Source organism: Musa acuminata, chromosome BXJ2-11, assembly GCF_036884655.1.
Source record: "Musa acuminata AAA Group cultivar baxijiao chromosome BXJ2-11, Cavendish_Baxijiao_AAA, whole genome shotgun sequence".
NCBI classification, from domain to species: Eukaryota; Viridiplantae; Streptophyta; class Magnoliopsida; order Zingiberales; family Musaceae; genus Musa; species Musa acuminata.
Window position 1 is genome coordinate 19,220,037 of NC_088348.1, and position 12,733 is coordinate 19,232,769.

The 12,733-nt window shown below is 38.4% G+C and overlaps 1 protein-coding gene across 1 annotated transcript; it reads right to left on the reverse strand.

Annotated features, from left to right (window-relative positions):
• Nucleotides 1–319: 319 nt before the first annotated feature.
• On the reverse strand, nt 320–1,671 carry LOC135627535 (cell number regulator 2-like). The gene is made up of 4 exons (XM_065133660.1): nt 1,326–1,671; nt 888–959; nt 577–789; nt 320–393 (listed from the first exon to the last, which is right to left on the reverse strand). Exons 1-4 carry the CDS (start codon nt 1,669–1,671, stop codon nt 320–322), a joined length of 705 nt encoding a protein of 234 aa, XP_064989732.1.
• Nucleotides 1,672–12,733: the final 11,062 nt, after the last annotated feature.

Genomic DNA, 12,733 nt, shown 5'->3' on the forward strand with positions numbered 1-12,733 from the left:
CAAGACTTAAGTTGTTAGAAGGAAACCAACAATATATATTATGTTGTAACAATTTCCAAGGATAATAACTTTTCTTTTCGGTTTGGTGTTTATAAATGATGTGAGATGAATTATAGCTATTAGAGAAAAATATTCAATATGTACATTTAGTATAAGCAGATTTAGGTCGAGTAATTCTTAGGGTTAACTGCAGAGGCACAAATATAGCCAATGTATTCAGATACACGCTACCCAGAATGACAACATTTCATGAATGAAGCTATCAACCTATCGCATGGACGTCACACAATGAAGAAGGAAACTGGTCCACTCCCAACTCTCAACGCTGCATTCCACCTTCTACGGACGGAGGTAAGGTCGCATTCTGCACCTGCAGGTTACCATGCAACAACCCTGCAATATGTCAACCACATCCAGATATCATGCGTACAAAGTTAGATGTCAATTTAATCATGCTTCTGCGAAAGGGACAGCACTAGTAGTAGAAGTAGAAGAAGCAGAAGTAGCAGTAGTAGTAGAAGTAGAGGAAGAAGTAGAGAAAGAAGAAGCAAAAGGAGAAAAAAAAAATGAACTGACAATAGTGCAAGTTGAACCCACGAATCTTGAGTTCCCTGTACTCTTGGCACAGGGCACATGACTCGCAGCAGCAGTGGACGGCGCAGTCGGCACAGGGGCTCTCCTCCAAGAACAACTGCCCTCTCATCTTCGACCTGTAGAAGCACGAGTACAGGCAAGCGCAGCCGGTGACGCATAACATCAACGCGTAGAGCGCACCGCTTGCCCCGCATGCTTCACACCAATCATATCTATCCGGTAAGACAGGATATATATATATATATGTGTGTGTGTGTGTGTGTGTGTGTGTGTGTTCTCGACGAAGGACTTACGGACGGATCCTCCGTCGACAATCTCCGCAATCTGACCGAAGGTGATGCATGGGCAGAAGCAAGTCACGCAGCCTGCAAGAGATATACCGAACATTTATCTCCCTGAACAATTGACAGATCAGAAGAAAGACAAATCATGCATACATTATGGTAGATAACAAGAAGTAGATGAAAGATAAAAAGAGAGAGAGAGAGAGACCCTGCAAACGTAGATATCAAGTAGTAGACAGAGAGAAAGAGAGGTCCTGCATGCAGTAAAGCAGACAGTAAGAAGCAACGATAGAGAGAGAGAAAGGGATCATGCATACATTCTGAAAGGTAACAAGAAGCATGGATGGAAGAGATATCCTGCATACGTTCTCGCAAATGACAATAAGTAGAGAGAGGGAGAGGGATATCACATCGGAAGACAGCAATAATCGAAGTAGGATGGCTTACAGTTGCCGACGTCGTCGCAACAATCGAAGAGGCCGGTGGACCACGGTGCAGGTAACGGAGGCTGAGCTCGAAGGGTGGAAGGAGCAAAGGCCGGCGGGTAGACGTCATTTCTGAAGCTTGATGACGCCGCGGGTGCGACGGCCACCGGCGGAACTGGTTGTGGCCCGTGGTAGTCGCCTACTTGGGGCGCCTGCATGGCGAGCGAACGAGCGAGCGTCGTCAACACAAAATCCAGGAAACGAACACGGGATGAAGCAACCGTTGTCTTATAGAGAAGGTTGTTGGTGGTTTCTCGCATTGGATTAACCGCAAGAACGTGGAGTTCAAGACATGTATAACTACGCATGCATCCCCAACCGATCACGTAAATTAGCATACTGCTATTATATTATATCCAAAGATTTTGTTGTTTAGATTTTAATTGCATAATATTGTAGTGTTCGATCTTGATCCTACTTTAAGTATGATTAAATAATATTGATATTAAACAATGCTGGTCAATCGTGTGTGTAATGTAAATATATATATATATATATATATATATATATATATATATATATATATATATATATATATATATTCTCAAATATTAAGATTAGTCACATATATCAGTATCATTAACATCCATAAAAAAAAAGACTAAGCATGACTAAGTAATATTGATATTGAAAATTTTGGATTATAATGATATCTACATAGTTAAAATATTTTTAAATTTTTTGTGATCATAATGTGGTTGAAATTATCAAGGATATGTATATATATGGTAAATTTTAATTTAGATATGAGAATCACTTATTTTGAAGGATATGTAAAAATGTTAAACTAATTGGAATCAAATATAATTAATATTAGATAATATTGGTTAATATCTATAATATGTTTTAACACAATGAACGTTTAAAGGAGATAAGAGGGCTTTGAATGTTTACAACCTGGTGACATATTATAAATACCTTGTTCTCTAATTTATCCATCCGGCTCTGATCTTATTGAATTTCTTTGCATTGCGTGAACCACCTGGTGTTGCCATTGCCATTTAGATATATCATCACGATTGATTCTTTAGAATTGGGTCTTGTTGTCCAGAAGTATCATTTTATATCGAACAAAAAGTTTCAAATTCTTTGGCACGTGGCTTCGATGCCTTTAGATTTTATGGCATAGCAATATGGGTATTGGTCCCTCCCGATTTACTATGATCTGTTGTAGGTTATTGATAGTAATTATATTTCTCTCGATAGCAGTTAAGATTTTCCCAACTGTTAAGGAAAATCCTCCCTCATAAGCTCCTCTATTACACAATGTACTCCAATCTTCCTTGCATTTCGCACGCGTTGCCAAAGCTGCTATGCACCCCTCTTCCCCCGGCTCCCATGCATTGCTTGCCCCTAGGCCTACTCCTTGATCCCATAGCCATCGTTGCTACCGTGGTATCCTCCTCCTATTCTACCGAGCTAACGCTGAGAACCTTCTCTCCTTTATCGTCGCCTTCTTCCCTATGGTTGTATTCTCTTGCTATTGCTCTACGCTAGCATCTCTACTGCCACAGTATCCTCCTCTTGTTCCACTGAGCCGACACCGAGAACCCTCTCTCCTCTGTCTCGGCGCATCTCCTCCTATTCCATCGAGCTGATGCTAAGAACCTTCTCTCCTTTGTCATCGCCTTCTTCCCTACTACAACTCTAGCACTTCCTTGGTGAACGATGGTTGTCTTCCTCTTGTTGTCGCTCTACGCTAGCATTGTTAGGATCGAGTCAGCACTAGGGGATAACTTCGGTTTAAAAATCTTAGTAAGTTAAACAAAACCAATCTTAGAAGATAGCTTGAAAGTGTGTTTATTCGTAAGGGTAATGAAAGCCAAGTAAGGAGGAAGTGAAGCAATTACAAAGTAAGTAAATGATAATAATAGAAATGCAAACCAGTATTTATAGTGGTTCGGTCTTTGTGACCTATATCCACTTCTGATTCCTCCTTCGTCGACGTCACTGGCATCCACTAATGGTCTTCCTTCAATAGGCGAAGACTAACCACCTTTTTATAGCACTTTCTCCTTTTCATGGGTTTAGGAGATAACCCTTACAAGGCTCACATATCTCTTGAATGATCACAACACTAGAAAGGGAGGAGGACTCCACTCATACAACACTTTTAACATCCTAAGATTTTAAGATATTGTTCACACTTTCGTTGCCCTTTCATGCAAAAAAGGGTAGGGTATTTATAGGCCTCAATGACTTTTGAATTGGAGCCAAAAGTATCACATCCCCAGATTTCGGGGTAGTAACGATACCACTGCTATTATTGGGTGGTACTACTACTTGCAGATTGACATTTGAAGGTACCACCACTCAGTCTAGGCGGTACGACCACCTGACAGAGCTTGAAGACCGAGCTCTAATGGTACCACCGCCTGGCTGCTTTAATCGTCGGTAGTACCACCGCCCAAACCACTTAGGAGACTGAGTCACCAGATGGTGCCACCACCGACCGTGACTTTAGGTGCTGAATGGGCTATTCAACCGGCCTAGTTCAGCCCTGTTAAGGGCCCAATTGGCCCCTAACTGAGTTAGTGAGATTACCTCCCAATCCTAACTCAACTTAAGGTCTAATTACGATAATTAAGACATTTAAACAAACAATCTATGTCTGGTACGTCGATTGTTCTTTCGGCGATCTTCTGACAAACTTCTCGGTAAATTGCCGGTGAACTTCGAGCGAACTCCCGACGAACTCTCAGCGAACTCTCGACGAACTCTCGGCAATCTTCCGACGAATTCTCGGTGAGCTCCCGTCGAACTCTCGATGAGCTTCCGGCAAACTTCTTGCACATCGTCCGAATCTTCGACATATCGTCCGATCTTTGACTCCGGCACAACATATGCTTTATACCTTACTGCTATTGTAGTTAATCTGCATACTTATCTTAACATGTAGATTAGATCAAACACTTTACCAATTGATTTTATCATCAAAATCTGAGATTCAACAATCTATCCCTTTTTTATTATGACAATCAATTGACGGAGTTAACTTTAACTCCCCCTATCTATATGCCATACTTGAGAAAAGATACTCTTCAATTTAAGGCCTTTGAATTCAAGCATCAAACCGATAAGTTATATTCACTTAAACTTATCAAATATGCATATCATGATACTTATCATAACTTACCAATTCAAAATATGATACCACGTATTAATTAATAAAAAATCACGTCAAGGCTTGACATTCATTTTCAAGTCTAATGATGATAGACAACCATCATTTTCAAGTATGATACAAGTTTCAAATATGAAATTTAGCAAGATGATAATTCTTGATAAAAGATAACAAATCATCATTCAAAGGTATGATATCGATTGTAGATAACAAGTTAAGCTCATGATACCTTATCATAATGATAGATAATTATCATCCATGAAACATTTCAAGTATCTATAATGCATATGAAATACATTTTAATATGTTTCAATTATTTGTGACATATTACAACGTATTTGATGATTCCAATTATATTTCAAGCATTCGCAAAACATTCAAGCATTTACAACAAGATATATTTTATTTCAAATATGCCAATTTGTCATCAATTTACCATATTTCTCTCCCTTTGTCATCAACAAAAAGGAGAATCATTCAACAATGCAAGTGTAGTAAACAAAATTAAGCAAATTTCACACTAATTTATCAAAGCCATAAAGGAAGATAAGCAAAAACTTTTCATGATAACCTTTTTGGATAAGCTAATATTTTTACTCAAGGGTTTTTATCCAAGCATAAAGGAAGATGTGCAAGTTTCATTCTTCCTTTGTCATAAAAATAAGAAGAAGAGGAAGAAAGGTAAGGAAAGAATCCATTAAGAACTAAATTTGTGAAATGATTTAAACCAAGTCAAAAACAATAAATGAGTTTCATTAAATCATGCTTCAATTTTAACAAAGAGAAGGGATTCATGAAAAGGATCAAAATATCCATATGAAATCAAATCGTCATTCTTGCAAGTAATCATCATACACTAAAAATTCATAAAATTCATCTTTCATGAGAAGAGTAAGGAAGAATTCATGGGAGAGGAGCATTATAAATACAATTTCATAAATCAAATCAGTTTCTTATTAAAAATTCACAAGAGTGAAATCCGTGAGAGATGCATTTCTCAATAAATTCTATGAGTGGTTAAGTATATAAAAAATCAATAAGTGATAAAGCAATGGTATAAAGCAAATTTAATACCAAGTTAAGAGGAAGATAAAAACAAGATAAATTCATGAAAGCTCCATTCATGAGATGAATTAAGAGGAAGATAGTCTGGAAAAGAAGTACAACAAACTCATGCATTCGGACAATTTAATATCCCTAACTCTCTTCTAATAAAATTAAATTATTTTTTATTTAAATATTTTATAAAAATATTGGCTAATTGATGTTTCATAATAATAAACTCTAAAGATATGTCATGGTTATTAACATGATCTCTTATGAAATGATGCCTAATGTCAATATGTTTAGCTCTAGAGTATATAATAGGATTTTTTGTTAAACATATTACACTCATGTTATCACATTTTATGAAAATATTCTTAAGGTAAATCTTATAATCTTCTAATGTATTTTTCATCCATACAACTTGTGCATAACATAACCTCACCGCTATGTATTCGACTTCGGTTGTAGATAGTGCAACCGAGTTTTGTTTCTTGAAAGACCAAAAGATAAGTGCATGACCTAAGAATTAATATGTTTCAGATGTGCTTTTTCTATCTATTCTGCATCTAGCAAAATCCGCATCAGCGTAAGCAATTAGTTCAAAGTTTTAGGATTATAGATACCATAATCCTAGATTAGTGGTTCCTTTAAGATATCTAAGAATTCTTTTAACTACTTTAAGATGAGATATCTTATGATTATATTAAAACCTAGCACAAAGTCCTACGCTAAACTGTTAGGATCAAGAGCATTTAACTTAAGATCAAGTGAGATGACATTAAAGTCAATCTATGAAGGTAGTTTGCAGTTATGATGAAAACCAGAATATAAGCGCAAACTGAAATATGACGTTCGTACGAAAATACTGATTTACGTCTAAATGTTGATTCGTAAACCACTTGATTAGGCGAGATGCAGCTTAAGCAAGGATATAAAGGCAGTTTACAGTTAAGACAGAAATCAAAACGTAAACGCAAACTGAAATATGATGATTGTACGAAAAAATAGATTTACGTCTAAATGCTGATTCGGAAAGTGTAAAGCTTGAAACCCGATCGAATATGCGCAGAAAGCAGTAAGCTTTAGAGGAGGTTTGCAGTAAAGATTATATGCTTAAAGTAAATGCAAACCGAGATTTAGAGTGGTTCGATCAATCTTGACCTACTCCACTTTTGGCTTCCTCCACCGACGAGGTCACCGACGTCAACTAGAGGCCTTCCTTCAATAGGCGAAGGCCAACCACCCTTTTACAGTTTCACTCCTTTTGACGGGCTTAGGAGACAACCCTTACAGAATTTTCTCTCCACTCTTTACAGCTCAGAACTTGGAAGAAAAGAGGGAGAAGAACTTTTGGCCTTTACAACAATTTTGAGCTCTAAAAATCACAGAACAAGATCAAGATTTCGATGTGTATTCTGTGCCCTTTCAGTGCTGAATGGGTGGGGTATTTATAGGCCCCAATCCAGTTTAAATTTGGAGCTCAAAACTGTCAATTCCCGAAATTCCGGGATCAGGCGGTTGCACCTCCTAACTGGAGCGGTTGCACCGCCTAGTAGAGCTCGAAGACTGAGCCTCTAGGCGATGCTACCTCTTATCAGGGGCGGTTGCACCTCCTGCTAGAGCTCAAAGACTGAGCTCAGGCGGTGCAACCTCCTGACCGAGGCGGTTGCACCGCTCAGCCAGTGCTCGGAAACCGAGCCCAGGCGGTGCCACCTCCTGTCAGGGGAGGTTGCACCGCCAAGTCTCGCTCGGAGACTGAGCCCAGGCGGTGCCACCGCCTGGCTAGAGCGGTTGTACCTCCCAGTCTCGCTCGAAGACTGAGCCCAGGCGGTGCAACCTCCTGCCTTGGGCGGTTCAACCGCCTAGTAAAAACCAGGGTCCGAATGGGTTGATCCATTCGGCCCAAATTAGGTTTTTCAGGGGCCCAATTGCCCCAAGATTAAGTTAATGGGATCACCTCCCATTTCCAACTTAATCATTGTGCTAACTACAATATTCCCTAAGACATTTACTGCAACTTGCTCCAGTGCGTCAATCGCTTCTTCCGGCGAGCTTCCGGCGAACTTCCGTCGATCATCCGATGAACCCTCGGTGATGCTCCTGCGGACTTTTCGGCAAACTCCTGGACTTGCGACGATCCACTTGGCGAGTTCCGACAAGCTTCTTTGGCAAGCTCATGGACTTCTCGGATTTGTTCCTGCAGAACCTCCGACGACTGTCCGAACTTCCGTCGAACTCTTGAACTCCCAACGTGATCATTGTCTTGACTCCGGCGTAACTCCTGCTGTATGTATTACTTTCATCATAGTTAATCCTGCACACTTATCTCAACATATGGATTAGATAACAAATGACAATTGACTTCATCATCAAAATCGAGATTCAACAATCTCCCTCTTTTTGATGATGACGATCAATTGATAATGGAGTTAACCTTAACTCCCCCTATCTATATGCCATACTTGAGATAAGTCTTTCTTGAATTCAAAACCTTTGAATTCAAGAGACATATTGATAAGTTAAAATCATTTAAACTTATCAATACTCCCATCATGATTCCCATCATGATGTATCTCTCTGAAGATGATGTGAAGGCTTGACATTCATTTTCAAATTTTACATTACAAGTTTGAATGATGGTAATAGTAGCAATTTATCATATTGTAAGATATCAAACATGTAAATTTGCGAAGTAAGATTTTGATATCATTACATGATACAAACAAGGCATAATGCAAATTATAGCAATCATAGCATCAATTCATATATCTCTTGGTGATGCAAGCATAGCATTAATACTTATATATTTCTCGGTGATGCAAGCATGTTTCTCGGTGATGCAAGCATGGCATTAATACTCATATATTTCTCCCCCTTTGTCATCAACAAAAAGCATGGTAATTGTGATACCAGGAGAACAATATAAGCAAATTTTGAGCGTAAGTGTGATAGTCGTTCATGCCTTTACTCGGTTCATGTTATTTTTAATAGTAAGTGATAGGAAATCAATTATACAAGCATGATATGTAGATCACTTTGAATACTTCTTCCTTTTTATTTGTTATAATCTTTTTGAATGAAGGAGGAAGGCCATTTGTGATACCAGCTATTTGTGAGTTTACTTTGAGTGAAGTTAAAACCGATGAGAGATTAAATCATGCTTCAGGTATCAAGATATATGTGAGAAACAACTCTTTGCAAGTAAAACACAATCATCCATATTTTAAGATGGAATTCATAAGTAGGAATCATTTCATCAAATCCATTTCAGAAAAATATTTTTCATATATAAGTGTATGAGAAAATTCGATTTTTAGGATACCAATTGTTAAGCGAATCCAAACATGAAATGAACACTTTCATGCATTCGGACAAGACTATGCTACAGATTTTCAAATACAATCATGAAGACAAAACATGCTAATTATTATGAAAATTTTTGTATTCAGCACATAATTTCCAACATGTTATTTTGGCATGTAATGACAATCAAGTGATTTGATCAGTCCGAAAAATAATTTTAACTAGTTTATGTATTCTGACACATTAACATTCCTAATTCTCTTCTTATGAAATCAAATTGTTCTTCACTTTGAGGTTTTGTAAAAATATCAGCTAATTGATGTTTAGTATCAATGAACTCTATGATTACATCATGATTAGTAACATGATCTCGTATAAAGTGATGTCTAATATCAATATGTTTTGTTCTTGAGTGTTGTATAGGATTCTTTGTTAGGCATATTGCACTTGTGTTATCACATTTAATAGGAATATTTTTAAGATGAATTTTATGTTAGGATCGAGAGCACTAAGAGGGGGGGGGGAGGGGGGGGGTTAATTAGTGCAGCGGAAATTTTTCAACGATTAAAACGAAAGCTGCGTTCGTTCGATAAAAAAACGATTTACGTCTAAGTGCAGATTTAGAAAGTTCTGAACTTAGAAACTTGTTCGCAAGATCGCAGAAGGCAGTAAGCAGTTAAGATTGAAATCAAAACGTAAATGTAAACTAAAATATGATGATCGTACGAGAAAAGCCGATTTACGTCTAAAAGCAGATTCGAAAAATTCTGAACTTAGAAACTTATTTGTAAGATCGCAGAAGGCAGTAAATAGTTATGATTGAAATCAAAACGTAAACGTAAACTGAAATATGATGATTGTACGAGGAAAGCCGATTTACGTCTAAACGCAGTTTTACGTCTAAATGCAGATTTACGTCTGAACCTTGAAACTCGTTCGTAAAATCGCAGAGGGCAGTAAGCTATTGAGAAGTTTGCAGTGAAGGTAAAATACTCAAAGGAAATGCAAACCGAGATTTAGAGTGGTTCGGTCAATCTTGACCTACTCCACTTTTGGCTTCCTCCACCGACGAGGTCACCGACGTCAACTAGAGGCCTTCCTTCAATAGGCGAAGGCCAACCACCCTCTTACAGATTCACTCCTTTTGACGGGCTTAGGAGACAACCCTTACAGAAGTTTTCTCTCCTCTCTTTACAACTCAAACTTGAAGAATAGAAAGAGGAGAACTAGCAGTTTTGAGCTCTAAGAAACACAGAAAGACAGCAAGATTTCGAGTGTGTGTTCTGTACTTTCAGTGCTGAATGGGTAGGGTATTTATAGGCCCCAACCCAGTTCAAATTTGGAGCTCAAATCTGTCAATTCCCTGAATTCCGGGATCAGGCGGTTGCACCTCCTGACTAGGGCGGTTGCACCGCCTGGCAGAGCTCGAAGACTGAGCCTCTGGATGGTGCCACCTCTGTCAGGGGCGGTTGCACCTCTCTGCCAGAGCTCGAAGACCGAGCTCAGGCGGTTGCACCGCCTGACTGGAGAGGTTGCACCGCCTAGCAGAGCTCAAAACTTGAGCTCTAGCGGTGCTACCTCTTGACAAAAGAGGTTGCACCGCCCAGTCTCGCTCGGAGACTGAGCCCAGGGTGGTGCCACCTCTTGGCTGGGGCGGTTGCACTGCCCAGTCTCGCTGGGAGACATAGCCTGGGCGGTGCTACCTGCCTGCTTGGGCGTTTGCACCTTCCACAGCAACCTGGGTCCGAATGGGTTGATCCATTCGGCCCAATTTGAGTTCTTCAGGGGCCCAATTGCCCCAAGATTAAGCTAATGGGATCACCTCCCATTTCTAACTTAATCAATGTACTAACTACGATTATTTCCTAAGATAAATTCTGCAGCTTGCTCCGGTGCGTCAATCGCTTCTTCCGACGAGTTTCCGGCGAACTTCCGTCGATCATCCGACGAACCCTCGGTGATGCTCCTGCGGACTTCCGGCAAACTCCTGGACTTGCGACGATCCACTTGGCAAGTTCCGATGAGCTCCTTTGGCAAGCTTCTGGACTTCTCGGATTTGTTCCCGCAGAACCTCCGACGACTGTCCGAACTTCCGTCGAGCTCTCGAACTCCCAACGTGATCATTGTCATGACTCCGGCGCAACTTCAGCTGCATGTCTTACTTTCATCATAGTCAATCCTGCACACTTATCTCAACACATACATTAGACAACAAATGACAATTGACTTCATCATCAAAATCCGAGATTCAACAATCTCCCCCTTTTTGATGATGACAATCAATTGATAATGGAGTTAACCTGAACTCCCCCTGTTTATATGTCATACTTCTTGAATTTAAAAACTTTATAAATTCAAGAGACATATTCCCATCATGATTCCTATCATGATGTATTTCTTTGAAGATGATGTCAAGGCTTGACATACATTTTCAAATATAACAAGTTTGAATGATGGTAATGTAGCAATTCATTATTTTGTAAGATATCGACATGTAAAGCTGTGAAGCAAGATTTTGATATCATTACATGATATACACATTTCGAATATTTTAGCAAGTGTAGCATTGCATCACATGGTAAGATATCAGCTCGTACGATGCAAATTTTTGTTTGATATCTTGATACAGGGCATATAGCAATGATAGCAATCCTATATTTCTTGGTGATGCAAGTATAGCCTAATCATAGCATCAGTGATAGCAATCAGTGATAGCACCCATATCATCATTAGTGATAGCAAACATATCAGCATCAGTGATAGCAACCATATCATCATTAGTAAACATATCAGCATTAACCATATATTTCAGCATCAGTGATAGCAACCATATCATCATTAGTAAACATATCAGCATCAACCATATCAACATATCAATTCATATATTTCTCCCCCTTTGTCATCAACAAAAAGCATAGTAGATGTGATTCTAGGAGAACAATATAAGCAGGTTATCAAGCACATAAAGGAAGGCATGTCACATATAATACTTTGAATACCGCTTCTCCTAGTATGTTAATTCTTTGTGTATAAAGGAGGAAACTCATTTTTCAAAAAAAATTTTCATAAGAGTGTACAGGAAAATCCAATTTTTAGCATTCAAATTGTTAAGCAAATCCGAAAATAACTTCTTTCATGCATTCGGATATGAGTAAACTATTGATTTTCAAAAACATTTTTATATTTGACACATAATTTCCAACATGTTATTTGATCAAGTGATACCAAGGCATGTAATACTAATCAAGTGTTTTGATCATTCAATAAAGTCCAAAAAATAATTTTAACTAGTTTAAGTATTCGGACACATCAACATTCCTAATTCTCTTCTTATAAAATCAAATTGTTCTTCACTTAGAGGTTTTGTAAAGATATCAGCTAGTTGATGTTTCGTATCAATGAACTCTATGATTACATCATGATTCGTAACATGATCTCGTATAAAGTGATGTCTGATATCAATATGTTTTGTTCTTGAGTGTTGTATAGGGTTCTTTGTTAAGCATATTGCACTTGTGTTATCACATTTAATGGGAATATTTTTAAGATGAACTTTATAATCTTCTAAGGTGTTCTTCATCCAAACAACTTGTGCACAGCATACACTTGCTGCAATATATTCAGCTTCGGTTGTTGATAGTGCAACCGAGTTTTGTTTTTTAGATGACTAGGAAACAAGGGCATGTCCTAAGAATTGACATGTTCCTGATGTGCTTTTTCTATCTTGTCTACAGCCAGCGAAGTCTGCATCAGCATAAGCAATTAACTCAAGATTCTCTGATTTTGGGTACCATAATCCTAGATTTGTGGTACCATTAATATATCTGAGTATTCTTTTAACTGCTTTGAGATGAGATATCTTAGGGTTTGATTGAAATCTAGCACAAAGTCCTACA

Bases quoted from the DNA above. Each gene is read 5' to 3' on its own strand.
- LOC135627535 (XM_065133660.1), bottom strand. From the start codon at position 1,671: ATGCGTAGTTATACATGTCTTGAACTCCACGTTCTTGCGGTTAATCCA. The intron at 790-887 runs GTAAGTCCTTCG...ATTGGTGTGAAG, and splicing joins TGTCGACGGAGGATCCGTCC to CATGCGGGGCAAGCGGTGCG. The intron at 394-576 runs GTCAGTTCATTT...GACATATTGCAG, and splicing joins TGGGTTCAACTTGCACTATT to GGTTGTTGCATGGTAACCTG.